The 27,917-nt window shown below is 40.4% G+C and overlaps 1 protein-coding gene across 3 annotated transcripts; it reads right to left on the reverse strand.

Annotated features, from left to right (window-relative positions):
- Positions 1-27,830, reverse strand: PON3 (paraoxonase 3). 3 transcript variants are annotated; one of them, XM_038556863.1, is made up of 9 exons: positions 27,445-27,830; positions 25,454-25,524; positions 18,446-18,501; positions 13,390-13,555; positions 8,484-8,610; positions 5,055-5,255; positions 3,753-3,834; positions 3,367-3,495; positions 1-687 (listed from the first exon to the last, which is right to left on the reverse strand). In XM_038556863.1, the coding sequence occupies exons 1-9, from the start codon at positions 27,813-27,815 to the stop codon at positions 529-531; spliced, it is 1,362 nt and encodes a 453-aa protein (XP_038412791.1). In that variant the 5' UTR covers positions 27,816-27,830; the 3' UTR covers positions 1-528. The 3 variants fall into 3 exon arrangements, with proteins under 3 accessions (XP_038412791.1, XP_038412792.1, XP_038412793.1); XM_038556864.1 differs by having other exon boundaries at positions 27,530-27,639; XM_038556865.1 differs by lacking the exon at positions 27,445-27,830 and adding an exon at positions 27,065-27,225.
- Positions 27,831-27,917: the final 87 nt, after the last annotated feature.

A 27,917-nucleotide genomic window follows, 5' to 3' on the forward strand; every position in this document is an offset into this window, starting at 1 on the left:
TTATTGGTATTTGTCATTTATGTACAATTCCACTTATCATATAATTATGGGTTTATTTTTACCAAACATGTAGATTGACAACAGAGACAATAAAATTGAGTGACAATTACTAAAAGAGTTATTTAAAATAGAGCTTGAAGGACATCAAGGAGGTGGGGCTTATGCACATGCTCTATATAAAATTCTCAGAAGTTTTCCTAAACTCAGCTAAAAGCCAAGTCATCTAGTAGGTGTTAAAATGGACATAAGTAGACTTTCTGCCTAGCCCTAGCAACCAATCACACGTAGATTAGTGTAACTGTAGCTATACCAACACCAAAAACCTTTGCTTCAAACAACTTATGTAAATCCCTTCTCTCCTCTTTAAAAACTCCAACCTCCTTTGTCTCCCCAGATCAAGCTTTCAATTCTAGCCGAATCTGTATTTCTCACATTGCAATCCCTGAGACCCCAAATAAACACATTTATTTTGCTGCTTGCAATTTTGTCTTTCATTGGTTAACAAGACTTTTTTGGAATGTCTGGGATCTAAAGCAAACAGTACAGAGCTTTGTGAAATACCGTGCCTATGAGAAGTTTTCCATGGTACACAGAAGCCACGGTGCTTCCCTGAAGCACAGAGCCATTATTGGCGTACTCGGTGCTTATCTTAGGCTTCTCAGACAAAACATCCTGGATGCGAAGTACCTGTTAAGAAAAGATCATTCATTAATATACTACATGAGCAAACAGCTGCCAGTGACATTTCCTCCTCAAATATTCCAAAATTAATATATTTCTCAGAAATCAGTACACTAACATTTGCATACAATTATTTTTTTTTATTCTGATGCAAGTAGCAATGTTCTATCTATACAGTCAAGTGGACTGGTTATCTGACATTAGCCAAATTCCCCAACAAGGTTGTTTACACAATTTTGATAGTTCAGGCATCTCCTATAGAAGGAGGAGGTGAAAAAAAAAAAAAAAAGGAGGAGGTGAGAACCAGTGGGTGCTCTTATCTGATTCCTGAGTGAATAGTGTTACTCTGTGGGAAGGGTCTTGCTTTTGACTAGGCCTACTATGGGGACGGAAACACAGGACAGAAAGGATACAGGGACACTCAGCAAACAAGCCAACCTAACCTCATAACCAGTAGGATGGTAGTCATCACAGCTGGAGCCCCCCTCACATCTGCAAAAATGGCTCAGAAGCATAGAGAATGCATACTTTGGAATGCCATATGACATCCCTGCCTGTGACTGTTATTGATGCTCAAGATTAACACACTTTTGTTTGCTCATCAGCAAACATATAAGTGCTCAGTTTTCTAAATAGCCTGGATGAGGTTCACTCAAATAGGACATGACAGGACTTAAAGAAAACCAATTAGAAATTGATGAGTCATGAATATATATCAACACTTATTAGAGTTTAGTTTTGTTTTTTCATCTTAAGGAAGAGCCCATAAATTCATCTCAGGTTTGCTACATGAAAATACTCAAACTTGGAACTTGTGTAGAAAAGTTCAGCCTCAACCACAAGTGAGGGGTCTCACTGACCGTGAAGGAAGAAATCTTATCTAAAATAAACATATGATGAACATGAAAATAGATATATGAGAAAGATTTTCAAATCATGCTATGTATCACACTTTCATTCTCTCTCTCTTTTTAAAAGATTTTATTTATTTATTCATGAGACACACTGAGTGAGAGACACACAGAGAGAGGAAGAGATACAGGCAGAGAGAGAAGCAGGGTCCTCTCAGGGAGCCTGATGCAGGATTTGATCTCTGGACCTGGGATCATGACCTGAGCCAAAGGCAGGCCCTCAACCGCTGAGCCACCCAGGCATTCCCATATTTTCATTCTCTTATAGCAGATATTGTTGAGTGTTTGTAAAAAATAATAGCATGTATCACTTTTCGAGACATGTATCTGAAGCAAAAGTACATTGCTAGCTTAGGGTAACAGTTCTTTAGGCTCTAGCTCAGACTGAACTTTTGTTTCTTTTTGTATTTTTTGGTGTTTTTGCTTGTTTGTTTGTTTTTTTATTACTTAAATTCAATCTGCCAACATATGTCATTAGTTTGTTTGTTTTTAAGAAGCTATGACTAATATGTTAATAAATTAGAGAAATACTCTTTTTAGCTGAAGAGGAGCTATATTGGAAGCAGAAAGAAGTATATGTTACCGGGGCCAGTTACCAGGCTAGGGTTTGAATTTTAATTCCCCAACTCCCCCAATCTAGATTCAAACATTATTTCTTTCTTCAAACCTTACCTTCTCAATGAGGCTTACCCTGATTTCTGTATTTAATAATAGGACTACCCATCCCCTTGTTCACAGCAATCCTGACTCCCTCTACCCTGTTATACTTTTTTTCCCATAGAACTTACCACCTTCAAACTTACTATACAATTTACTTCTTATCGTTTTTGTTCATTGTCTATCCCCCTCCAGAAGAGCAGAGATCTTTGTATGTTTTGTTTTCTGATATATTCCAGGCATTAGAACAAAGTCTGGCCCATTATAAGCACTCAACAAATTTTTGTCAATTAATCTCTCAGAGTATGTGTGCCAGAATTTGTATCTATATTGAATGTACTAGAGATCTGTTATTCATAAACTGAATGCTATAAGAAAATGCTGCTCTTGTTTTTAATACCACATACCATTCAATGGTGTATGCTATTGTTTTGAAGATATTTTTTCTTTTCTTTTTTTAAAGTAGGTTCCAGGCCTATCATGGAACCCAACATGGGGTTTGAACTCAAAACCCTGATATTGAGCTAAGATCAAGAATCAGATGTTCAACCCACTGAGCCACCCAGGCACACCTGTTTTAGAAGAATTTTTTTTCTTTAGAAATTTTGAATAACACAAACAGCATCTTTAAAATGAGACATTCTTCAACAGTATTGTATATATTAGCACCTGCTGGCAAAAATTAATTTGGTTTCTAGATTATGGTCATTTAAATCCTTTCTCTTGAGCTTCATAGTAGGTAGTGTGAAAGAAGATGGTCTCATATAGTACTCTCCCTTTGCCTAACTTTAGGTCTTTCCCAGAGTTTATATCTTGATTGGAAATGTGATATGGCAACCTAGGTCAATGTGAGTAATCAAGCTCCTACTTATCTATTCTTCCCAATAGCAAGTACAACCCTAGCAAGAGTGGGACATATTGTTTAGCACTGATGTTAAATTGGCACCAGGAGACCTGAAAAAGATTAATGGGCTCTATCTCTCTATTCTGTGAAAATCTCTGCTTTTTCTGTATGCCGGACTTGTTCAGTTCCGGAGCATTGCATGTGACCCAAGTCACCTCAACAAAATTTTTCTTGCACCTTTGCCTATGAGCTCAGAGAAGTATAGGAACTTACTTCAGACCCTGGAGGATCCTCAGGGTTATAGATCAGCAGCTTCTTGCCGTCAGGATGGCATCCTGCCCAAATATCTCCAGTATCAGGATCCACAGTTAAGTTATCCACTAAGGTGCCCAAATGTATTACCTTCCAACAAAAAGGAAATATAAAGACATTGTTTCAACTTTCTTGTGTACCCCTCCTCTCCCCCAACAGCTCCTTCTGGCTCCCTAAATGGGTCTTTTTAAGGGCCCTTTCTACTGAATTTTAGAAGTGCAAGCATAATCTCACTGATATTCTTCTAAAATAGTCAAGTTTCCTCCATTCAAGGAGCACAGTCCTAGGTCAGGCATGGGAGCTGGTATAAGAGGCAATGTTGTGTGGGCAAGCCAGGGTGCTTTTACCTTCACTTGAGTTAAATCCCAGTTCTCATGTTTTTTCAGTACGTGAATGTTCTGAGCAGTTACATCAGCTATGTAGATATACCTTTGAAGCAAATAACATTTACATGTAAGTAATAATGAGAGATGACATAAGCTTTTACTTTGGAGGAGAGAATTTGTCTACAAATTCACAAGAGTTCCAAGTACCACTGCAAGGTCTTTCTAAACCACAGTACCAGAAGATAACAGTCTTATTTTTAAGATCTTTCAAGAGCTTTAAGTAAGCTTCAAATATGAGAGGTGGACTATAGAGTAATGAACTTGGTGTTTCTAGGTGACATATAAGCTCAGTCTCATTACTTAGGAGTCACAATTTATTCCTTCAATTAGGTGGAGGTAAGTAGACCTCCTTATTATAAGACCAAGAGAATCTGTACTTCCGCAAACTAGTGCTTGGAAAGATGTATCAGATGACCGTGAAGCTCAATCACAATCATTTTTAAAAAGAGGAAGAACACTTAGAGTTATTTTCTACAGGGATCATCTCTATTATCTCAAATTTACATATTAATATTCATGGGTACTTTTCTTCTAAAAAACACTTTCCATTTTAAAACACTTTAAAAGAGTTCATCATAAAATTTTATGCTGCATAAAATCGTACTTTCTTATAGAAAAATCTGCTGTAATATCTCAGTAAATCTGAAATTTACACAATCACAATGCCCAATCTAAGTCATGTTTCCTTCTCCAAAAAGAACTTTTGGGGGCACCTGGGTGGCTCAGTGGTTGAGCATCTGCTTTTGGCCTGGGTTGTGGTCCTGGGGTCCTGGGATCGAGTCCCACACTAGCTTCCCCGCAGGGAACCTGTTTCTCCCTCTCCCTGTGTCTCTGCCTCTCTCTGTGTATGTCTCTCATGAATAAAGAAATAAAATCATAAATAAATAAATAAATAAATAAATAAATAAATAAATAAATAGAACTTTTGGGTAACTCAACTTGGTGTAAAGCTTAAATGCTTTTCAGACTCATAAAGGGCAGAGATATTGTGCATTTATTATCCTTTTCAGTGTGTTAGGTAACAGTGTTTCTAGAATCTAGAATAATAAATTAGAACAAGAACCTCACATCCTTGAGTCCACATCTTTCATTTCATTGGGGGAGCCTGACATGTAAGAGGGCAAATGGTGTACATATGATCACACATAGAGTGTGAACCCTGGCCACACCTCACTACTTAAGCCTGAGGACGTAATCACCTCTTAAAAGAAGGAGTCCACCAAAATGTTAAGAGCAAAGTATTGGAAAATTATAAAAGCTTACTTTTTGTCTAGTGAGACTGTGATCCCATTGGCAGAGCTAAACCCTTTGGCTACGACTTTGACCTCTCTTGGACTGTAGAAAACAGCATAAGTCCAATGAAGATCCATGATCATCTCGAATAGTACCAAGAAGAAGTTGGTAAAGTAATGGTCTCTTGTGGCATAAAACTGTTCTGGTCCAAGAACCACAATGTCATTCACACTAAAGTGATAAAGAGAGAGAGAGAGCAAAACCCAAGGAGTGTATAAATACCCAGATTGTTGTCAAAATCACTACATCTCAAAGACCATTATGTTCATCAGCATGATAAAGTATACATGAAGCAGTTTGGATTAAGAAATTCATACATAAAGTATATGATTTTTCATTACACCTGATGGATTTTCTTTTAGCTGTTTATTATTTTCTCAATCTTCTCTTCCACAGAAGTCAGCAAAAAACACATGCAATGAAACCTCAACTCCAAAGTGTTGACTTGTAAATGTTAATAATGGCTATTCGTGGTGGTCACAGTGCAGTTCACCAATAGTTCTGGCTCTCTTTCTTCTGGAATTAGGCTTCTCCATGCCCTGGATGTTTGGCCCAGCCATGTGACTTGCTTTTCGCCAGTAAAATGAAGTGATGTGTGCACCTCCTAGCTGGAACATGAGCCAATATGTACCATGATTCCCTTACTCTTCAACAGTAACTGGCAACTTTTCTGCTGATTGAAAGTGTGGTCTCTTAGGGCCCTACACGAGGACAATATAACATTGAGTCCTTGAATCACTTGCATTGGACATGTAGCATGAGTAAGAAAACAAAACAAAATTTGTGGTTTTGAGCCACTAAGAGTGTTATAGTTCTTCTTTTCTGTTATTGTAACATAACCTAGTCCATCCTGATCTTTATATTGCAATTGTGACTGTCATTCTTTCTTGCTTTTGTTCTTCCATATTATTAAAATTTTTAAATGAAATAAGTTATACTCTTTAAGAGTAAACAGCAATAAGGTCATTTACATTTTGGAAAAGAAAAAAGAGATGGTGATGAAAAAAATGTTAAAAAAATTAAATACTTTTAGATTAAAAATTTAGAAAAATAATTTGGATGAATCAGGAAATCCTTTGAGGTTTTAATTTGCAAAGACTTTCCCAAGGTCACTAGGCTACTCACCTTTTGGGTCTTGGATTAAGCATTCCTTCCTCCCAAAAGTACTGGCAAATGCATTGGTTATTTTGGATTCCCTAATAATCAGTTCCCCATAGCACCTTGTTCTACACCGTGAGAGCTCAGGGGAGGTTGTGTATCAGGGCACCTCTCAAAAATTCTCCTTAGGTCATCAAAGCGTCCCCTGCCCTGGTCCAGCCGGCATGCCTTCAACCAGCCCTTCGTGGTTCTGACAGCCCTTCCACAGCACAGCCTTATTTCTGTAATGGACCTCAGGCTCCCATTTCCAGGTATGTGTGCTGACATCAAAGCACAGGATATCACCAGGCTTGACTTGCATACTCACACCCAGAAGTGTGCAGGAGTTAATACTCCTTTGAGGCAAACTTTTGACTCAGCAGAGATTGGACAGGGGGATAAACTCTTCCCCCTTTCTTACCTTGGCTAGATTGTCCTAAAATGAGGCTGATGTTGTGTACTGGAGGACAATCTCATGATTTCCAATAGTTAGATGCACCTAGCAATGGCTGGCTTGCTAACATACTCCCTACAGCTTCTCTCCTGTATGAGTTTCCTAGTGCTGCCATGACAGAGCACCACAAACTGGGTAGTCTATGATAAGAGAAATTTACTGTCTCTCAGGAGGCAAGAGGTCTGAAATCAAGGTGCTGACAGCCTCGTTCTTTCTGAGGGTTCTATGGGAGGATCTGTCCTTGCCTCTTCTAGCTGCTGGTAACTCTAGACATTCTTTGGCTTGGAGATGCTTCAGTCTCACTTTTCATCTCCACGTGCATTCTCCCTGTCTGTCACAGTCTTCTTATTAGGACACAAGTCATATCAGATTAAGGACCCCCCTACTCTAATATAACTTCATCTTCACTGAGTCCATTTGCAGTAATCCTATTTCTAAATAAGGTTATGTTCTGAAGTGTCACTGGGAGAAGATTGGTTAAAATGTCAACATATCTTTTTGAGAGGACACAATTCAACACATTCAACACAATTCAACACCCACTCTCCCTCCTCAGGCTGATCCCTCACTTCTGTGCCCTCGGCTGGTAACTCTCCAGTAAAGTCCTGGCCTATTGAACTTTCCCTCAGGCTGTGCTTTCAATGAAAAGAACTTGTTCAGTGAGGTCATATGTTATGGCATTTGATCCTCACAATCACCAGTTAGGTAAGTCAGGTCAGTGAGAGAACCCCATTTCGCTGAGGAGACTGAAGCATAGGTTGAGAGATTTGTCCACAGTTTCTCAGTAACCCCATGGCGGTCCCGGTCCCCACTGTGCCTCAGAACCCAGTGCAGTGCATCACGAGAAGCATTCAGCATCCCCATCTTCTCTTCTTCTGCCCTCTGCTTATCACCCCCAAATTCTACAGGGAGAAATTCAAACATGATTTTGAGAGAGAGCAAAGGAGAGAAGGTGACCTTCCTTCCTTTTCTTTTCCTGTTCTATTTTAGAAAAAGATGAACTTCTACTAATGTTTCAGCCGTTGAGTCCATTTTACAAAAGACAAATTCTTCATTGTTTGTTACAGCCTTGGAACAGGGCAATTATACACTAAAAAACTTAACTATTTTTCTCAACAAAGTAAGAAGGATGTCTGTCACTGTGACTGAGAGTCCGGCTTTGAATGCAGACCGATCTAGGTTTACACCTTGGTTCTGCCACTTACAAATTATGTAATTTGGGCAAGTTACTTAACCTGAAACTTCTTAAGTCCCAGTTTTTTACTCCTGCCTATTACTAAAGGCTGTTGGGAGAATTAAATAAGTATTTTGGCACAGTGCCTGGCACAGAGTCAACGCTTAGTAAATGTGAATTTTTATATGTGCCTACAGCCTTTTTTTCAAATAGTGCTCTAAAGCTTTTATCAAACAAAGGAATGGCCCATCTGGAGGCTGCTTATAACAGCCAGTCGGTAATGCTCTCAGAACACAACCTACCGGGACAACTAGAAAAAGGTGTAGGTGTTTGAAGAGAGCCCAATAGTAGGTATTGCATTGTTGTGGTATACAGGATGAAATTAGAGCTGGGAATCTAATTGAGCACCTTTATAGGATTAAAATGCTTTCAAAAAGTTGGAGAATATAAAGATATTCAATACTGAATACAGCAATTTCTAGTGAGGTGCTGGGCAGAGTCACCATGGGAACCTCTTGAAAGCTTTAGGAAAAAATGCCACAAAACAAAAGTTTAAGCCTGCTGAACCAAAGAAAATAAAGCACACAGCAGAGGCGCAAAATAAATAGAAGTACAAAGTGCTTTAATTCCATACCTTTTGAGAAGTTCATGTTTTATAGTTTTTAGGTGTACAAGAGAACGTTGTTGTTCCTCAAACTTAAATTTCTCCACGGTGGACTTCATGTGGGGATGATTCACAACGTAAAGATACACAGTATGGTCTAAGTTGGGAAAAAGGCATAATTTCCAAGAAGTTTACTTCTATTGCAACTATTATCAAACTTGGTGTAGAACTTCATAATGTTCAAGCACCCTTCTTATATACCTTGCATTTGATCCTTACAGTACACCTGCTAGGTATATTACCAGAATCTCCATTTTACTGAGAAAATTGAAGCTCAGAAGGTAAATAACTCATCAGAAATTGCACCACCACCAAGTGGCAGAGCCAAGCCCAAACATTTCTCAATAGTCTCCTCAGCCTCACCTATATACCCTCTCCAACAGGAAGATACAGAACTACAAAGGTGAATAAACTAAACAGATGTGGTTTCCCAAGGTGGCACTTCAACAGGAGAAGTGGATACAAGCGAGCAAAAGTTGTGCTGAGAGTTCTTTTCTGTGAGAAACGCCTACATTGCAACACACAATCAAGAAATGTCAGGGCTATGCCACCCAGGGATCCCCTATGCAAATTTCTTAAAATAAGTGACATGTCCCAGCTAGAGAATAAACTTCTGGCACAAGTCAACTACCTAAGGTTGCAACAACAATATTTGATGAGCCCAACAGTCACAGAAGTAACTATGAATGCAAAAGAAAGCAGACTAGTCAGTTCTAAGTATTGCCAACTTTGAGCATGTTCACCTATCTGTTTTCACATTGAAATGTGAACTGCTGCAGACAGGATTGAGGGTAGTAATCTGTTTCTCAAAATACTGTTTTCTGAATTGAAGTGCTAGGTCAGATGAGTTCTGGAGTTTGAAAAAGCCTGGCCCCATCTCCCACTGTAGGGTTTGATTTGCATTCCTGTCCCCTCTTCCCTTCTTGATGGGTTCTCAAACATGCAATAGAGCAAGTGCCAGCCCAGAGTTGCAGGAGTTATATTCAGGGCCACTGAAAAACACAGGTACCTTTACCCTAATTAAGGAAAGGCACTCCCTCACAGGTGAATCTTTCTTTTAGTCTGACCCAGTTCTGTTCCAGGGCGCAAGGCTTTGCAAGCAGAGCCAAGCTGGATTTCAGCTTCCACGTGGCTCTTCAGCCAGACTGTATTGCCAGACGCAACATGAACATCACATGCACTGCCTTGGTTTTATCCTTTCTTTAGACCTCTCCTGGACCTCTCCTCCCATATACGAGATGCTCGGGAAGCTTATTTTTGGTTTTTGTCTTCTCATTCCATTCCAATTTATGTGTAATGTTTTGCCCTTATTAAATACATAATTAAAGGAAGTAACTAATAAAATAAGATTGCAATCATAATATATTCAACTTCTGAAAGTCTAATTAAGTGCTTAAGGGTTAGTCTATAAACTGGTTCCATCTCAGAAAACAAAAACAAGATGAAACCAAAAAAACAACCCCTACTCTCCATGTCAAAAAAAAAAAAAAAAATCCACCTCTAACACTATCCCATGCAATAAAATAGCTCTAGGTTAATGGGGTCACTCATTCTCCTTTCTCCAATGAAAGTGTCTAGATGAGGGTCAGGCAAAGAAATGGTGACTCAAATAATTTAAAAAGAGCTTGGAACCCTATATCACCCAAGTAAAGGGTATAGGATATAGGAAGACCACTTGGGTTCTACTTCTGGAACTGTCATTTATTAATGACAGATGTGAAGTCACAGGTCACTGCATTTCTTCAAATCCCATTTCTCCATCTACAAAACTGACTATTAATATCTGCCTTGTCTCATGGGGCTCATTCATTTATTCATTCAACACATGATCACAGAGTACCTACTATGCAATAGACATTGTTCTAGACTGTGGGAATCCAGCAATAAACAAGCCACACGTGATTTATGGTGATTATATTTTAGAGAAGAAAACAGGGAGGAGGGGCGCCTGGGTGGCTCAGTGTTTGAATGTCTGCCTTTGGCTCTGATCATGATCCCGGGGTCTTGGGATCAAGTCCCACATCGGGCTCCCTACAGGGAGCCTGCTTCTCCCTCTCTGCCTCTCTCTGTGTGTCTCTAATGAATAAATAAATAAAATCTTTTTAAAAATAAAGAAAAAAGAAAACAGGGAGGAAATAATTAGTAAATACAAGAATACAGGAGAGGGGAGATGTCTTCTTCATAGGGTGGCCCCCACTTAAAGGGTAACAAGCTTGGATCTAAGGATGCGAGGGAGCTCACTATAGAGCAATAGTGGGAGAGGGAAAAAGGTTGGTATCATTTAACATTAATAAAAAAACTTTCATTGCCATTTTGATGAGTGCTAAAGGAAGGAGTGCACTGAGAAGAAATATATAATAAGGTTCACAGTCTGAAGCAAGATGGTGGAAAGGCTTTCCTGAGAAGGTGATATCTAAACTGAGGCCTAAATGATTAGTGAGAATAAGTCAGAAGTGGTGGAAAGACATTCCATATAGAGGGAACTGCAAGTGCAAAGGCCCTGATGCATGGAGCATTTTATAGGTCTAAAGGAAATCCAGGGCGGCTGGTTGAGAGAGTCATGGGGGAAGGTGCTAATCTGATGAGACTGGAGAAGACACTCAGTTGCCAGAGTACACACATAGGGGTATTGCCTAGGAGCCCAGGCCATTCAGGAGAAGTGAGATTTTTCTTCAGAGTAATAGAAACAATATGGAGAATTTTGAGAAGGGAGGGACGTGATCAGATTTGCATAAAAAAATAACTCTTGCTTATGAAAATGGAAGGAGGTGGTATAAGAGAGACAGTAATAGTCAGGGGGCCATTATAGAGTCCAGGGAAGAAATGTTGGGGGCTTGGGCTGGGATGGTGGCAGGGAGGATGGGAAGAGGTGGACAGCTTAGAGAGATATCTGAAGGGTAAATTAGATGAAACATTGTAACTCCATATTTTAAAAAGTTGGGCCCAGTGTTTTAGTTTGAGGAATAAATAAATTATATGTGAAAGTTTTAAAAGGAACCCACTTATTTAAAAACGAACAAGTCAAAAAAATAAAAATAAAAAATAAAAAATAAATAAAAACGAACAAGTCTATTGTGCAGACCAAAGGAATTTAACAAAGATCTGTTGGGTAAGTGGATTAATAATTCTTAATGTTTATTTTTTTATCCAATAAAATCACTCCAACAAATGTATTCTTAACAATACATGTAACCCCAGTATGTATTTGAAAGAATTAACACATCATTTCTTTAAAAATTCTGAATTGCAACACTTCTATTTGGCCTTCTCTTCACTTAGTTACGATTAGTGAGATCTCACTTTTTATTTTCCACATGCCCTATGGATCCACACATATCTGAAAATTAAATTAATCTGGAATTATGAACTATGAACAAGTAAGAAATAACATCAGAAGCTGTTGTTTTAAAGTATATACAATGTATTAATAACTTAGTTTTTTGTAACAGCTGTGCCATATAATCCATTGTCATTAAACTCATGCTTTTGAAATGGTTTTTAGTATATTCACAGAGTTGTGCAACCATAACCACTCTCTAGCTCCAGATCGTTTTTATCACCCCCAAAAGAGAGCCCATACCCATTAACTGCATTTCCCATTTCTCCAGCCCCTGCCAACTGCTAAGCTACTCCTTGTTTCTATGAATTTGCCAATTCTGCACACTTGATATAAAGGCAATCATATACAGTATGTGGCCTGTAGTGATTGAATTCTTTTACTTACGATAATTTTCCCAAGGTTTATTCATGTTATAGCACACGTCAGAACTTTATTCCTTTTTATTGCCAAATAATATCCCACTGTATATGCATTCATCACGTGGTGAGAATTTGTTATTTTTACCTTTTGGATATTAGGAATAATGCTGGTATGAATGTTTGTGTATAAGTGTTTGTGTAGATCTAGGTTTTCAATTTTCTTGGGTATGTATCAAGGAGTGGAGTTTGGGGATCACATAGTAACTCTTTATTTTGAGGAACCAAACTGCCTTCAAAAATGGCCACACAAAGTGCGAGGGTTCCAATATCTCCACATCCTTGCCAACATTTGTCATTGTCTGCTTTTTTATTATTATTATAACCATCCTAGTGGGAATGGAGTGCCATCTCATTATGGTTTTGATTTGCATTTTCCTAATGACTAAGGATATTAAATATCTTTTCATGTGCTTATTGGCCATTTGCATATCTGTTTGGAGATGTTTACTAAGATCTTTCGTCCATTTTTAAATTGGGGTGTCTTTTTGTTGTTGAGTTGTAAGAGTGATTTATATATTCTGGATACAAGTCTCTTATCAGATGTATTATTTGCAAATTTTTTCTTTCATTCTTTGGGCTATTTCTTCACTTTCTTCGTGGTGTCTTTTGAAGCAGAAAGCTTTTAATTTTGATGAAGTCTAGTTTATCTCTTGTTTTCTTTCATGTTATGTTTTCTGATGTCACACAATTATTTTCAAAGGGCTTTCAGTTTATATGTTAGGTTTCTTTTTTTTTATTTCAGGATAATTTTTTTTATTCCTTTTATTACTCTTTTTAAACAAACAGCCCCAGGGATAGGGGCCCAGGGGAGGGGGGTGGAGGGGTAGCAAGGCCCCAGCCCCACAAATATGTTAGATTGCTGAGAACAATCTCCAAACTGGTTTTGAAGGTGAAATGGAAAAAGAAGGAGATAAGAGGAAGAAGGAATGGCCACCTTCTAGTCTCCCTTTTTGAATGTGGTGTTTACAAATGTTTAGTACACATTTATTATCTTACAAATATACATTTTTCTGGTAAAATAGACTTTTCCCTCCTTTCACATACACATTCAGTTGTTGAGGTTGAGTGGCTTGTATTTCCCTCATTTCCCCCTTATTTTTAAGCATTCAGGCTTTACCTTCATCGATGAAAGTACTGATTCCGTGTGGATTAAATGATGCTTTGTCAAAACCATCACTGATGTTTAATGCCTGGACCTTTGGGTTTTGCTCATTCATATCCATCAAGAAAATTTGTCCTGGCTCATCTGGTGCAAAACTTGGCAGGCCTGGATATTTTAATCCCTGTAAAAAATATAAAATAAGTAAGTGCATATATGACTTTCATTCCTTTTGATATGGAAGCTAAAATCTCAAAACCTAACAAAAATATTCAAAGTTCTGAATTTCTTTTGGATTTCTGGGATTTTTCACTCTGTCATCTTGTGCCATTATCTGATCTGAGGGATTACCAATGTCACCTAAGCCATTGGGAATGGGAATGTGGGAAGAACTCATATTCAATTATTAACATAGAAGGGTTAAGCTAAAATGTATAATGCAAGACACTAGGTTGGGTTACTTTGTGTGAGCTCCTCGGCCTGCCTACACCTCTGGTTCCTCTTTTATAAAATAAGAGAGTTAAAGTGTATGATTGGTAAGTCCTGCCTGATAATCTGTCCTTTCCAGCCCTGATAGTTGGCAACTAACCTTCCTTGAGGCAGAGAGAAGGGGTATATAGTCTCATTATATTGCTCCCATCCCTACATCCATTGTATTATGTAGTGACAAATAGCAGAAGTAGCCAAGAATTCACATAGGGGAACCGGTCACATAAAGTTGACTATTTCTGACCTATTTTGTTCCTATAGCTATATCTGAAAATTTGGACATGAATCCTTTTCTTCAAATATTGCAAAAAATGTATTTCAGTAACTTGGATTGTGGATCTCTCTACTGGAAGGACCAATTACATGTGTCTATCAACCAATAATAGGCAATGGGCCTTAGCTGCATCCCAGGTCATTGTGCCAAAACTTGGAGTTGGTTTGTGCTACACCAGTTACAAAACTCAGCTCACTTCCTCCCTGGTCCCCTCCCCCATCATTCTGATATATATTAATATCAACAACATTGTATCTTTTCTTGTAGCCTCATTTCCAGTTATAGTTGATTTAAATTATCTCCTTCTTACTCTATCTTCTGTCTTCTTGTCCCCTCCCTTGCTTAGAAATATGCATACACACTTTCACACTTATTTATAATAATACTATTCTTGGCCCTTCCACTGTCCTTCACTCTACCCCTATGGGAGTCAATCTTCAGTTGCAAACAACTCCACATACATCTTCGAGGGTTGTTTTTTTTTTTTTTTTTTTTTTTTTTTAGAATAGTTCATCTATGCCTAAATCTTACCAGAAACCTGGCTTTTCCCCAGATAGCAATGGCACTGCTGAAATCCATTCGAAAAGGTACTATTCCAGCTTTCATTTTTCTCAGGTCACCTGACCTGGAGGAAGAGAGATCTGTGTGCCCCTAGCCACAAACTTCTCCTTTCAGACCTTGAACCTGTCGTCATCAACCAACAGTCTTCTTAGGAAGCCACACTCTTTACTTACTGCTTCCTTATCAAATTCCTACCAACTCCCCTTGCCCTGGTCTAACTTTTTTTTTTTTTTTCTGGTCTAGCTTTTATATAAAACTTCTACTATAAAGTTATCATTCTAGCTTCAGACATTCAATACTGTTTATCAATCTTTTTGTTCATTCTACCAAGCAATCTATTGCATTTCCCCAAGTATCTGTTCTAAATTCATCTTATTATCTTCCAAAGCACCTACCTTCTTCCTCTTTATTCTCAGTGGATGACTTTACCTCCTAGCTCTCTGTAAACAAACAAACAAAACAAAACCCCTTGCCACTCAACATGAATTTCCTTTGATTCCCTCCTTTCTGTCTCAGTAATTCTTCAGTTTTATCAATCTTCTTTCTTTTTTCCCTCTTTTTTTAAGGAAAGAGTATCCCTCTTCTGTTCTTAAGTTAAATACTTCTGTTGTCTATTTATTTAGTTGCTTGTTCTCTGGGACACGTCTTCAGAAATGACAGTCTCTCTCTTGCTTTCCTACTCATTTCTCACCAGTGCCCCCTTCATTTGCCTGAAAGATTGCTCATTTCTCCTTCCTTGAAACAAATCTTCTCCTAATTTTACTACTCCTTCAAACACACAGTTATCTTGCTTTCCCCACACTGTAGGCTTAGAAACATCATTTGGTCTTGTCACCTGTCTTGAATGGCTCCAAATATCATGAATTTGTAGAAGTGCCTCCACTCAAGGTAGTATCAGTGCCCTCCAAAATATCTTATTTGATAACCCCTCCACCTTTTTTTATCTGTAGCTCTATGGCATTTGACACTATGATGTACCCCTTTATTCCTTCTCAAAAAGTCAAAAGTAGAATTTCCAGATAGAAGTCCTACATCTCTTTCCGCCCCTTCCTCCTTCTATCCTCATCCACCTCTCTTTCCTTCTTGTTCTATACTTTTTCCTTGCAGATCTTATTCACAAGGCTTCAGATATTTCTTCTATACCAATTATTCTCAGATCTACACATTTACCTGGAACCTATCTCTGGAGGTCTAGCTCACATTCCCAACTTCTTCCTAGGAGCAGTTCAGAATCAAATTGTTAGAACCAGAATCAACATTCTCTCCCCAAATCCTTCCTCTCATTTGTATTTATTACTCTCAGTTAAGAGCATCACTGTTCTTCCCAGTATCAGGTCATTAAATTCAGTCTTCAGGTCTAACCTTTCGACATAGTCAGACTGTTACCAAGCCCAGTGGCTTAGGTAATGGTAATAAAGGACAAAAAAAAAAAAAAAATGTCAGAGACATCTAGATTTTCCCTTTCGCCAAGTAAAACTAAGCCCAGAGAAGTGAACAGACTAAGTGACTCATATCATTAATTTTCCACACTCTTTCTTGCCACACCAAAAAAGAAAGGTTTGACAGTGGGGAACACTGCTCAGTGTATCTTGAACACAGCAAGTATCTTGGTAGGTTGGGGGCACTGCCAGCTAGTTTAAAGACTGGATGTTCTAGGACTGGAAATAATTTGATAAGTAAATAAGCATAGGGTATTGCAAACAAACTTGACCTAGATTAAGTGTCATGATGAATGAAACAAGTCCAGGAAGTAGCTTCGTTTGCACCTAGTTTTCTGTTTAAGGCAATAGGGTAAGAATTTGTAGAAAGTGAATGCAAGCCATCCTTTGGATAACTTTCACCACCAAAAATGGTGAAAATCCCCTGGAGGGGCAGATGTCTTATTTTCCTCAATAGGCTACATGGAGGTGTGCACCAGCATTGAAATTCTCAACTGCCCTCATTCACCAGCACATGCATTAAGTAAATAGCCAAGTACCCCACTCATGTCAGGTAGCGTGTTAGGTGTTGAGCATGGCAATAGACACTCCACAAAGTTCTGGCCACAAGGAGCTTGAACTCTGGGGAGGCAACACCAGGAGAGCACATCAGACAAGGTGTAGTATATAAGCACCCTAGGCACAAACAATGTTAGAGGCCATCGAAGAGGCATGTCACCCAGAAAGAGAGTCAGGGAAGACTTTCCTGTAGAATTAAAGTGCCACCACAGTAAGGCCTGACAGAGAACTAGGAGTTGGCTCCGTCTCATGTGAAGAAGGCAGGCGAAGAGAAGCATGCCAAGTCCCAAGGTAAGGAAGCAAATAGCCTGCCTGGCACTTCTCTATAGGCTGACTACAAATGTGGTGAAGAGTTTCTCTCTAAACCAGCAGCTTCCAAACATGCTCTGGGAAGGCCAGAAAGGGAGATAGGAAAAACCAAAAACAAGGACTTGAGTTCATTTCAGTGCAAAGAAATTGAAAATAAGCCAAAAACACCATCCTTAGCCCTATGAGTTGTTTATAAAAAAGAGCTCCATTACTTAAAGCTCCACATTAACATTTCTCCACTGAAAATCTCTAGTTTCTATACAGCAATAGTTCAGTACTTTTAGTTCCAATGAAAATAGAAAAGCAGCACACAGCTGTAACTACAAATATTATCTCCTCAAAGCAAAGAAATCTCCCAGTTATAGAATAATCATTTTGAAAAGTCTATTTGGCATAACACTGAACATCTAATTGACATTAGAAAATTTAAGACAACAAAGGAAAAACTCCTCTAGACAGCTTTGTTTTACTTTTGGTTTTAGAGGAAAACTAAAGAAATAAAACCTCTCCCACTCATGCATCCCAACACTTATTGCCACCAACAATAATTTAAAATCCAAGTGAACCCCTGACTCTACCTTGCATTCTTAAGGATTTAGGATTTCAGGCTTTTAAGTGTGATTATATGTGTCCCTTTTTAGCCAAAAAGATAGATCTAAAAATTCATGTTATTTGGTAGTATTCTACTAGTATTTAGGACACGCAATTCCGCAATCAGAATTCACATTGAAAATGGAGTCTATTTGCTTTTTTAGAATCTTAGATCTCATTTTAAATTGCAAGTGTTCAATAAATACATGGTAATTTTAAACATCTTCACAACATGTGCATTTCAATTTATTGTGTTTAATTTATTTACATTTATTTGTCAGTCTTTCATATAGCTTCCTGATCACTCCAAATCTGTGAAGATGGTATTGGAAATAAAATGTAGGCTCTTCTCTACTTGCCTTTGAAAGAGTTGGAAGGGATGGCATGGAATCTAAGATGTAAAATACTCCGGCTTTTGAATCAAGTAACACAGTCAACATATGATTCACAAACATTTGCCGAGCTCCAAACACAAACAGGCATAGAGAAAAGACTACCAGCTAGTGAGGAGATGACTACCAAAAGCTGAGATCCAGTACCACAGGGCAATGATGAAGATGGACACCAACAGGACAAAACTAGAGACTAGTCTAGGAATCAAATGGAAATCAATATACACTTATTGAGACTATCCTGAATTTGTAACTGCCCACAGGGAGCTGGCCACATGGGGCAAGCAACCTGGGCATTCCTGTGGTATCCTAACACTCTGGAATTTTGTTTTGGCTTTTTTTGTTGACTGATTTGACCACAGTTAGGATGAGCATGTAGGGATCCATCTGGCAGCTCTAGTCGGCAACATTAATGTACTATCTATCCAACTATTGACATGAGGGCCATGGAAAATACTCACACTGGAGATAAAAGCCAGCCCACTAGGAAGTATATCAATATCTTCAGAGCCATTTTCTGCAAAAGAAGTGGAGGATCAGGAAGATGCATGAATGAAGGCTTAAAAAGTAAATCTCACAGACAAACTTTAGATTTCTTTTGGAAACTACATTAACTTTTTCAACTATTTACTTGGGAAATTACATTAACTTCCAGGAATCCCAGAGGCATGGTACTCTACAGTAAAACCTGAATCAGATTCCCTAAATACTAAATTATTTGTTTTAGAACTCAATTTTCAGGAGAAAAAAAAGCAAATAACTATAAAATAAATTCATAGCTGAGATTTATTCTTTTATGTAACAACTTCGAGGCTATGCCCTGAGAGATTCACCTTCATTCCCCATAAAAGACTGATGTACAGATGGAGTGGTCACATTTGGAAAGTCATCATTGTGAGGGTGCTTTAAAGGCCTCTCAGCCAAACAGTTCTCTTTTCTAACTTGTTGAGGCCTAAAAATATATCTTTATTCAATCATATTGGGAAATTATTGGGTACTTGTTATCCGTTATAAAAGCAATAAGTCTTAGGAAAGACTACTGAATATAGATAAATTTGAACAATTTAGTCAGCTCTCTTTCTCATTAAGGGCTGGTCCTGAGCATTTTTCTATGGAAAGAAGCATAAAAGAAGTAAGTTATGACCATGAACCAGATGAAAATGGGGCTTATATGTCTCCTAACAGAGAGAGAGAGACCCACATAGGTTGTGGTCCCAAGCAGGCAGGACTGAGGATAAAGGCAATGGTTATCTACTGTGGCAAACTATATTTTACAAATATGGTAGAACCAATATATATCATACCCCTATGCCCTTCTTAAAATGTGATGTTCATATTCCTTCATAAGGAGGTAAGCTCTGTATTCTCTCCCCTTGAATCTGGGTGGATTTTGGTAACTACTTTAACAAATAAAATGAGGTGGAATTGATGCCACATGGCATAAAAGGTAAAATCATAACGATAGTTGCTGCTGGTTCTCTCTCAATCTCTTCTCTCTCTTTCTCTTTCTCTCCTCTCTCCCCCCCCCCCACTTCCCTTCCCTTCCCTCCCCCCACTTCCCTTTCCTTTCCTTCCCCTTCCTCTTCTGTCTCTGTCCCTCTCTGTCAGTATGGTCCTTAGGAACCCTCAGCTGAAATGTAGGAAGGCTGAGTACTTTGAAGCTACAGAGGAGAGACTATACAGAGACTACAGAAGGTAGAGAAGACACTGGAAGAGTCTCAGATCACTTCACTTCTCAACCTGAGTCACCCTAGCTGATGCAAATGGAACAGCAATGAGCTGTGTCCACTGAACCCTGTTAAAATCGCAAATTCATGAGCAAAGTAATTGTCACTTAAGTCAGCCACTCAGTTTTAAGGTGATTTGTTACATAGCTATAGTAACTGGCACACATGGGGAAGTGGTTGTGTGGGATAACGTGTTGCTAGTGTGTCAAAAGAAAATTGAGCAAAGAGGGAGGGGGGATAAAGGGGAACAAAGCCAATAAAATGCAAATTTGAATCAACAGAGTAATGAGCAATGGGCACTGAAAATTAGAGAACAGAAGAAGATTTAATTGTATACTCACTTACTGAAACTAATCCCCAACTGGTAACCTGAAAATTAAATTCATCAGAGTGTTCCATTTTCTAAACATCCCAGTTAATCAAGATTTATCTATCTATAGTATCATAATGGCTTGAAAGATTTAGTGCAGTTTCCACATGGAGTAAAACAGACATGGGGAGAACCAGCTAATTGAATAAAGCAGTTTAATAAAATCACATTGAATACAGGTTGGTTAATTTTTGAACCAACTTTTTTTTTCTCTTACTTTTTTTTCTCTTGAACACCCCTTTTCAGTTTCCTTTTGCCCTATTTTCCTGCCTAAGTCTGTTCTGGACATAGATAAATATATTCTCCAGACCCAGCCTGCCTTTGGCTGTTTCTCATGGCAGAGAATCCATTTTACCTGTGCAATTTCCACCAGTCCTGTGGCTTTAGCTTCTACCCATGTGCCATTGACTCTCAAATCTCTAAATCAAGCCCAAATCGCTCTGCCAATTTCCAGACCTTTGTATTCCCCTGTACATTGGACATTCCTTCCTGGCTTTTTCATCTCTCACTTTTATCATGTCCCAAACTGATCTGGACATTTCCCCCTCGAATTGGCTCCATTTCTTATACTTTTATTTTGGTGGATGGCACTTCCATACCCCCAAGTACCTGAAGTTATCTTTGATGCTTTCTTTTTCCTTACTCCCCAAATCCAACTGATCACCATCATTCGAGCTCTGGAACTGCCCCCTGGATTTGCACAATAGCTTCCTAACTGGTCAGTTTTGCTCCCCTACTAGCATTGTTTGCACTGCTGACAGTCATCACGGTAATTGCAAAGTCAATCTTATCACTGCCCTGCTTAAAATCCTGCGGGTGTCTCCCAGAGTTGGCAATAGCAATCTTAAACTTCTTGGTCTGGATCCCAAATTCTCCACATGTCGGCTCCAGGCCCACTCAGCTTTTTGGCCCCCACTCCCCACTCTCTATGCCAGCTGCGCTGCAGTTCTTCCATTGGTAGTTGCTGAAATGTATCAGCCTTGTTCACCTGCATGCCTGAGCACAGGCTGCTCCCTCTTCTTGGCAACCCACATCTTCCCCCCACCCCCTGCCTGGGTGTCACAGGCTCTAGAGAGGAGTTTGGGAGCCACCTCCCCAGCCCTTGCAACCTCTCCCAGTTCCTCTTAGTTCTAGCACCCTTTTTATGTGGTCACCTGTGACTATCTCCACCCTGATATTTTGTTCACACCTGGGCTGCAGCCTTCGGTTGGCTTGTTGATTTTCCTACCAGACAGTAAGCTTCCTGGCAACAAGGACCAGTTTTCACTCAGTACTCCAGCTTTGCACCCAACATAATATATCTGCCTCTTCACTATAAAAACTCCCAATAAAAGCTGGTTGAGGGCAGCCCCGGTGGCACAGCGGTTTAGCGCTGCCTGCAGCCCAGGGCGTGATCCTGGAGACCCTGGATCGAGTCCCACGTCAGGCTCTCTGCATGGAGCCTGCTTCTCCCTCTGCCTGTGTCTCTGCCAGTCTCTCTCTCTCTCTTTGATCTCTATGAATAAATAATATCTTTTAAAAAAAATAAATAACAGCTGGTTGACTGACTCAGGAAGACAAACCATATTAGTTTCTTGAACTTTGTCTTGTCTTTGGGTTAAACTATTGACAAGTGAGTGTTAATTTCTTAGTATAAGGTGTCCCACAAGTTGTGTGCTCTTTTATCTTTTATCCAAATACCATTTCACATACCCTCTCTGACAGCATTAACTTACCTCAGTAATTCAGCTACAAAAGAAGTGGGTGGGTGTTTTCTGGAGGTGCTGAATTTGTCTTTATTTACTTACTTAATCCAGGGCCCAGGGTTGCTGGCGCTTTCCACTTAGATGTGAAAAAGAACCACCAACTGAAAGCACAGCATTCCCGCCCCTCCTTCCCCACCTCCCCCACCTACACTGCACCTGCATGACAACACAGTGCTTCGTGGCAACAGTGGCACCTGTGGGAGTAAGAGCCCCCAGGACACCCTCCCCTGAGTTCTCCCTACATACTCGTTAGCCTGTGCACGACTATTATTAAAATCCCACTGATAAGTAAAAAATCAGTCTTATGAATAGATATCTACTGCTTTTTAATCTGTCAACCCTCTACATGGCATAACTTTGTCTCCTTGGCTTTTGATCATTTTCTACAGGCACCCTGAGAGAGTGTCACACTGCAACATTATAATCAATAGTATCACTACTGCACATCTCGAAAAGAAGATTCTGACACCCAATTAAGAAAACAAATGGAACCTACAATGGAGTTGAAATATATTTTGGAGATAGGGGAAGCATATCTGGAGAGGAAAAGGGATGGAGGGAAAGATTGGGAGATGCCAAAGACAATGGCTGTCTACTTGATAATCCTGCGGAGGGTGGAGCCCCAGTAATTTCAAGTGCAGCTTTGATTACATGCCAAAGGCAGCCAACTAACTTCCTGGTTAAAACAATCCTTGACTCTCAAAGCCCTGGAAGAAGATAAACTCACTACAAAAAGATCTATGAGATATGATTTCTGGAGGTTAGAATTATTTTGCTTTTCAACTTTGCTTTCCAGAAAGAATATCGGGAAGGAAAATAAAAAGAGGAACGTTTCTTTCATCAATAAAATTAACCACAAAAACCTAGACCGGAAGAGAACACAAATCAGAATTCTTCTCCAGCTCCGTGACTGCCTACCAAGCCCTGCCTAAAATCCTTACTGGTTTTTCATCCCTTCAGAAAGCTTTTCACTCATTAAATAGTTGGGTCTCCTGAAGGTGGTCCCACTAGTGATTTTATTCAGGCTGCCTTGTCTTGGTCTGCTCTATTTATTAATATTTCGACTTTTTGCATCTCAGATTTTCTGTTTCCTGCTGCCATCATACTTTTCCAACACTTCCATAACAAAATGTGTTGTCAGTAGATAAGAGAGGCAGTGTCATACGGCAAAGAGGACAAGACTTAGAAGAAAAACCACCCTGACTCATAAGGTAGGCCTGTCACTCTCTGGTTCTGGACCACTAGGCAAGTCACCTCATTCTTCTGTGCATCAGTTTCCTAACCTGCAGGGATAGAATGCAAGCAGCACCCACCTTACAGGTCAGTTGTGGGGATGATACAAATGTTTGTAAGGAAGTCGGCAGAATGTTTATAGACACTAGGCCTATCGTAAGGCAGTGGCATTATTTGTAGATGTCTATCAATATTGCCCTATTGACAAACTTGTTTAATTCTCCAAATATAAAATGGAGATATGCCAATTTCTCCAGGAAGTAGCATTGTTTTCTTTTGCTCTCAGCCAGTTCCAACCATTTTAGCTATTCTTTTCAAAATATTTGGATAATCAGAACATTGGTCTATATATGTCTTACAATATTAGCCCCAGTTTTAGCTTCTCAAATCAATTTGAATTACATGATCTGAGAGCCAGACTAGGCTTTAGCAATCATCTAGTCTAATTATCCCACTACATTATTTGGTAGGCTCATATCTTTTGCAAGATAGATGTGTAGTAAATATGACTATCATTCCACAAAATAGTAAACAAATGAGCAAATGTTACATTTCTTTTTTTTTAATCAATTAAATTTGACCCTGCACCCACATTCCACTAAGCCAAAGGGAAATCCAATCTCAGTCATTACCGGGTCTTCTGCTAGGATCAGGCAAATATCGTAGATGGCAAGTTTTTACAAAGTAGAACATCTGAGGAAGACCATCTGGACTTTATTCTATACTAGTCACTACCGAATTACTCACTGCCAAGCCTGTGTGTTCCCTTTAATTTATATAGTTCTGGCACTTCCAGGTCCTGGATGGGCACATGATCTTTGCACAGGCTAGGACACGTAGTACCAAGGATCCACCCTCCCTAAAGACACTTTGCAGCCATTCTTTCAGGGATCCTGCTCTACCTCCCAGAGATAGGCAATGGGGGAAAGGATCCCTGTTATTAAAAAAATCCACATATTCCTACCCTTTGCCCATCAGAACCTTCTGGAGGAGCTTGGGTTTTTGAGAACAAAAGTCAGGAAGAGGCTTGTCTTCAGTTCCTTCCATTTCTAGCCAGCAGCACAAACCTCGGGGTTCTAGGAAGCACACTGGCCAGGGCTACTTTTTCTTTTCTTTTTTTTAAAGAAATTGAGAGAGAAAAATGAAGATAGAAAAATGAACCAGAAAGACTCTTAACTCTGTCTCTCTTTTTCTCCATATATATGTGTGTGTGTGTATATATATATACATATATAGAGAGAGAATATATATATAGTCTAAATATATCGTATATAAAGAAACATATGTATCTGGAAAAAGAAAATACAAACTCCTATCACAATAAACTATGTTGTCATCCTGCCACATACTGATAAACAAGTCACAGTCCTTGACTCTAGGAAGTTTCCAATCTGCTACTGAGAGAGAGAACACTCGTAGCCATAAAACAAAGTGGTGGTAGGTGTCATAAGTGAATCAGAGTTTGGGAATTCAGAGGCAGGAGAGGGAGCTGGTGTCTACAAGCAAAGAGGAAGAATCCTGGAGGAGATTTTCATGAGCAACCATAAGAAAGTGAAAAAGCTCATTCTCCAACAGTGAACAGAATCGACCTGGAACTGTTTTTCTAGTAGCAGTGTCGGGGAGAATAGGAGGCTGGGAGCCCAGATAAGCCGATGCAGCAGTAACAGTAATGAGGAGGCAAGATCAGCCCCACGTGAGGCCACAGAAGAAGCTGATACTGAGAAGTCTCATAACGAACAATGAGGGACAAAGGGAAAGCATATGGCTCCTAAATATGGAGCTGAGTCCCTTTGAGAATGGGCTTAGCATATGTGGGAGAAGTCTAGAAGAAGAGCTAGTTGTGGGTGAGAGTATGAGGGAGGAAAGGACAGAAATGGCAAGGAGTTTCAGACTGGAAAAAAAGGCCTGGTGTTTGAGAGGTTAGGGAAGCAGCTATGGAGTTTTGATTAATTTTTTGAAAGACATCTGAGTAGGCTATCAGGTTCATGAGGGTAAAGGCCAGGGCTTATTTCTTTTGGCACCTGCAGATAAATTTAGAAGGAAGTGATACTTGAAGCCATAGATACCATGAAGGAGAGGGAAGAAGCAAGAAAAGACAGAGAGGAGACAGAGAGGAGAGCCGAGTATCACAGAAGAGACAGGAGGGATGTTTAGTAAGGGACATGATATCCTTCAAATGACTGGAGAGACATCAGTAAGGAAAAAGGACTGGGGCAAAAGCCATGGATTTGGACATTCAGGAGGGCCCCCGGAGGACCCCCCCCCCCACTGTAGCTTCAGTCGATGGGGTGGAGGCCCCTGGGAGAAGGCTCTAAGGAGTAGCTGGGAATTAAGTTAGTTTGCAGCCTCAGTCAGGTGGATGGTGACTAAGAAATGGCACTGTCACATACATACCGAGTCCCTCAATAAGGCGGCAGTTCTGCGGTTCTACTGGCTCCACTTTTCGAAATGCATTAGTTCTTTGTCTATAGAAGATAAAAACACCGGAGGTCGATGCACAACAGCCAAATCAATGTCTAAACACTATCTTTTTTTTTTTCCTAAACACTATCTTTAATCACCTTCTTATTCATTAACTTTGCTTCTCATCATTTATGTATGATATAACAAGTAAGTAGGTACTTCCTTTTATATACTTTTATTTACACAATGTGGACATTTTATGAGTAATGTGCCTATATCACCTCATTTCATCCACTTATAGCTTAAAGACTAAAATGCCATTATACATGGACAACCCTTTGCTGCCCGATAAATGATATTATATAATAAGTAACTTAACAGTATTATTACCTTAAATGTACAGAGTAGTAGTATTTAATTTGCTAAAGTATTATCTATTATAAATCTTCACCTTGGCTCCCCTTAGCCCCCTATAGTCCTATCTTTTGACCCTCCACCAGAATGCTTTCAGCAAATTCAAGTGTTTCCTAATAGCTAAGCCCTGGAACTCTTGCTCTAACTTCATTATTTAAAAAATTTTACGCTGACTTGTTTGTATAAAGTCGTCAAACTGACCACAATGTAAACAATTGGCCAAATTATTTTTCAATATAGTGTTCCTGTTTTCACAGTGAATCGTTCTTCTAAATACCAGGGATAATTTAAAATTTATATTGGATGGTATTCAGGAAGATTACACTTATCTTACACTTATCTTACTGCCACTCTTGTAAAAATACACCTTAGATCTGCCTTATAATTATTATTTTTTATGATTCTCTCACTTGGGTGCACTGGGAATCAATGTAACAATAAACACTCTCAAGCTGAGCTAGAAGGTATTAACAAAAGGCATCAGGATTCTCAATAGATTCTAACGGGAACTTCTGAGATCAGCTTCTGCTTGGAGAAATAAATAAAAGCAACTTTAAGACAAGTGAAGACAAACAGAGGCTTTAGATCCCCTCAGAAATGCATATCCTACTTAACGTTTCTTTCTAGCCCAGTATATTGACTTTTCTTGAGATCCTTCTGCCTATCACCACTAGATCTTCCACTTCAAAAGGGCCTAATGCTTGCAGTACTGGCCGGTCACCATCTGCACGGTTCAGCTCATTTCCCTGCTGCCTGGCTATAGCTCCTCTAATCTAGGACGAGCTCTGTACCCCAGTACTCATCAGTGTTTCCCTGGCCTTGGGCAATGTCCGAGCGGGCCGTAAACCTCAGCGGGCAGCCCGTCCCTTCCAGGTCCAGCCCTTCCAACGGAGCTCTTTTTTTTTTTTTCCCAGGAGCAGAATGCCAAGGGTCACCTGGACAAGGGGGAAAGGGGGCGGGCCCGACTTTCAGAAAACACACGGGGGCATCTCTGCTCTAGCATCTTAGGAAAGGCAAACAGCTCACTTTCCACATCAGGGCTTCTCGAGGGACAGTCCGCTGGGTGGAACTGAGGAGCGAGGTGCCAAAAACGCTCTTTCCTACCTGCGAGGAAGGCGGCGCGGGCAGCCCTTGACACTTGGAAGAGGAGAGAAAGGCCCGGGGCGCCCCCACCACGCTGCCACTCACCTAAAGGCCACCAGCCTCTCCCCGACTAAGGCCAGGCCGGCCCCCAGCAGGGTCAGCACCATCAGCTTCCCCATGGTCTCCGACGCCCGGGGTGCCCGGTGGCGACGAGCGGGCGCCCAGCGCTGCCAAGGGTGCGGCGGGCAGGCTCCCGCCCCCGCCCCCGGGTCGTGCCCGCCCCGCCCCGCCCCGCCCCGCCCGCCCGCCGGCAGGGGAGAGGCCGGGGCCGAGGCTGAGGTCCCCGCGCCCCCGCGGCCCCGCGCCCCGCCGCCCGCGCTCCAGTCCGTCCGCGCGCGGCAGGTCCGAGGAAGCCTTTCCCCGGGGCACTGCTCCCGGCGTTCAAGGCTCCGCGTACGGGGAGAGCGAGCGCCCGGGGCGCGCACCGTGGCCAGAACACAGCCGTCCGTCGGTGGGACACAGAGGAAGTTCGGGGCTCAGAGCTGCGAGACTCTCCCCCAAGGGACAGACCGGGGAGCTGAAGAGTCGGGGGACCTCGGGGAGCTGAGTTCGGAGCCCAAAACTTGCTGTTTCTGGAAGGCAAGACGGAAGATGAGACGGAGCATTGATCCCGAGACACTGGGCGGAGCAATCCTCGAAGATAACCGAGGCAAAGAGCTTTAACTCGTCCTTCTCCAAGATTTGGGGCGCAGGGCCGCATTTCCTGGCCTTTGGGTGGGAGCCCGGGTCGGTTTGCTGACCGGGTCGATTTGTGAATGTCCGAGGCCGTCCCCACCACCGATGGGATAAAGAACATCCGGAGAAGTGCAGGAAAAGAAATGGAGGGGTAACAAGAAGGGAAAAAGAGTTTCTTAGGGAAGTTACCCTTTCAAAAGACTCCTTGATTCTTCTTTCTTCT

Source organism: Canis lupus, chromosome 14 (assembly GCF_011100685.1).
Source record: "Canis lupus familiaris isolate Mischka breed German Shepherd chromosome 14, alternate assembly UU_Cfam_GSD_1.0, whole genome shotgun sequence".
In the NCBI taxonomy this organism is placed as follows: domain Eukaryota; kingdom Metazoa; phylum Chordata; class Mammalia; order Carnivora; family Canidae; genus Canis; species Canis lupus.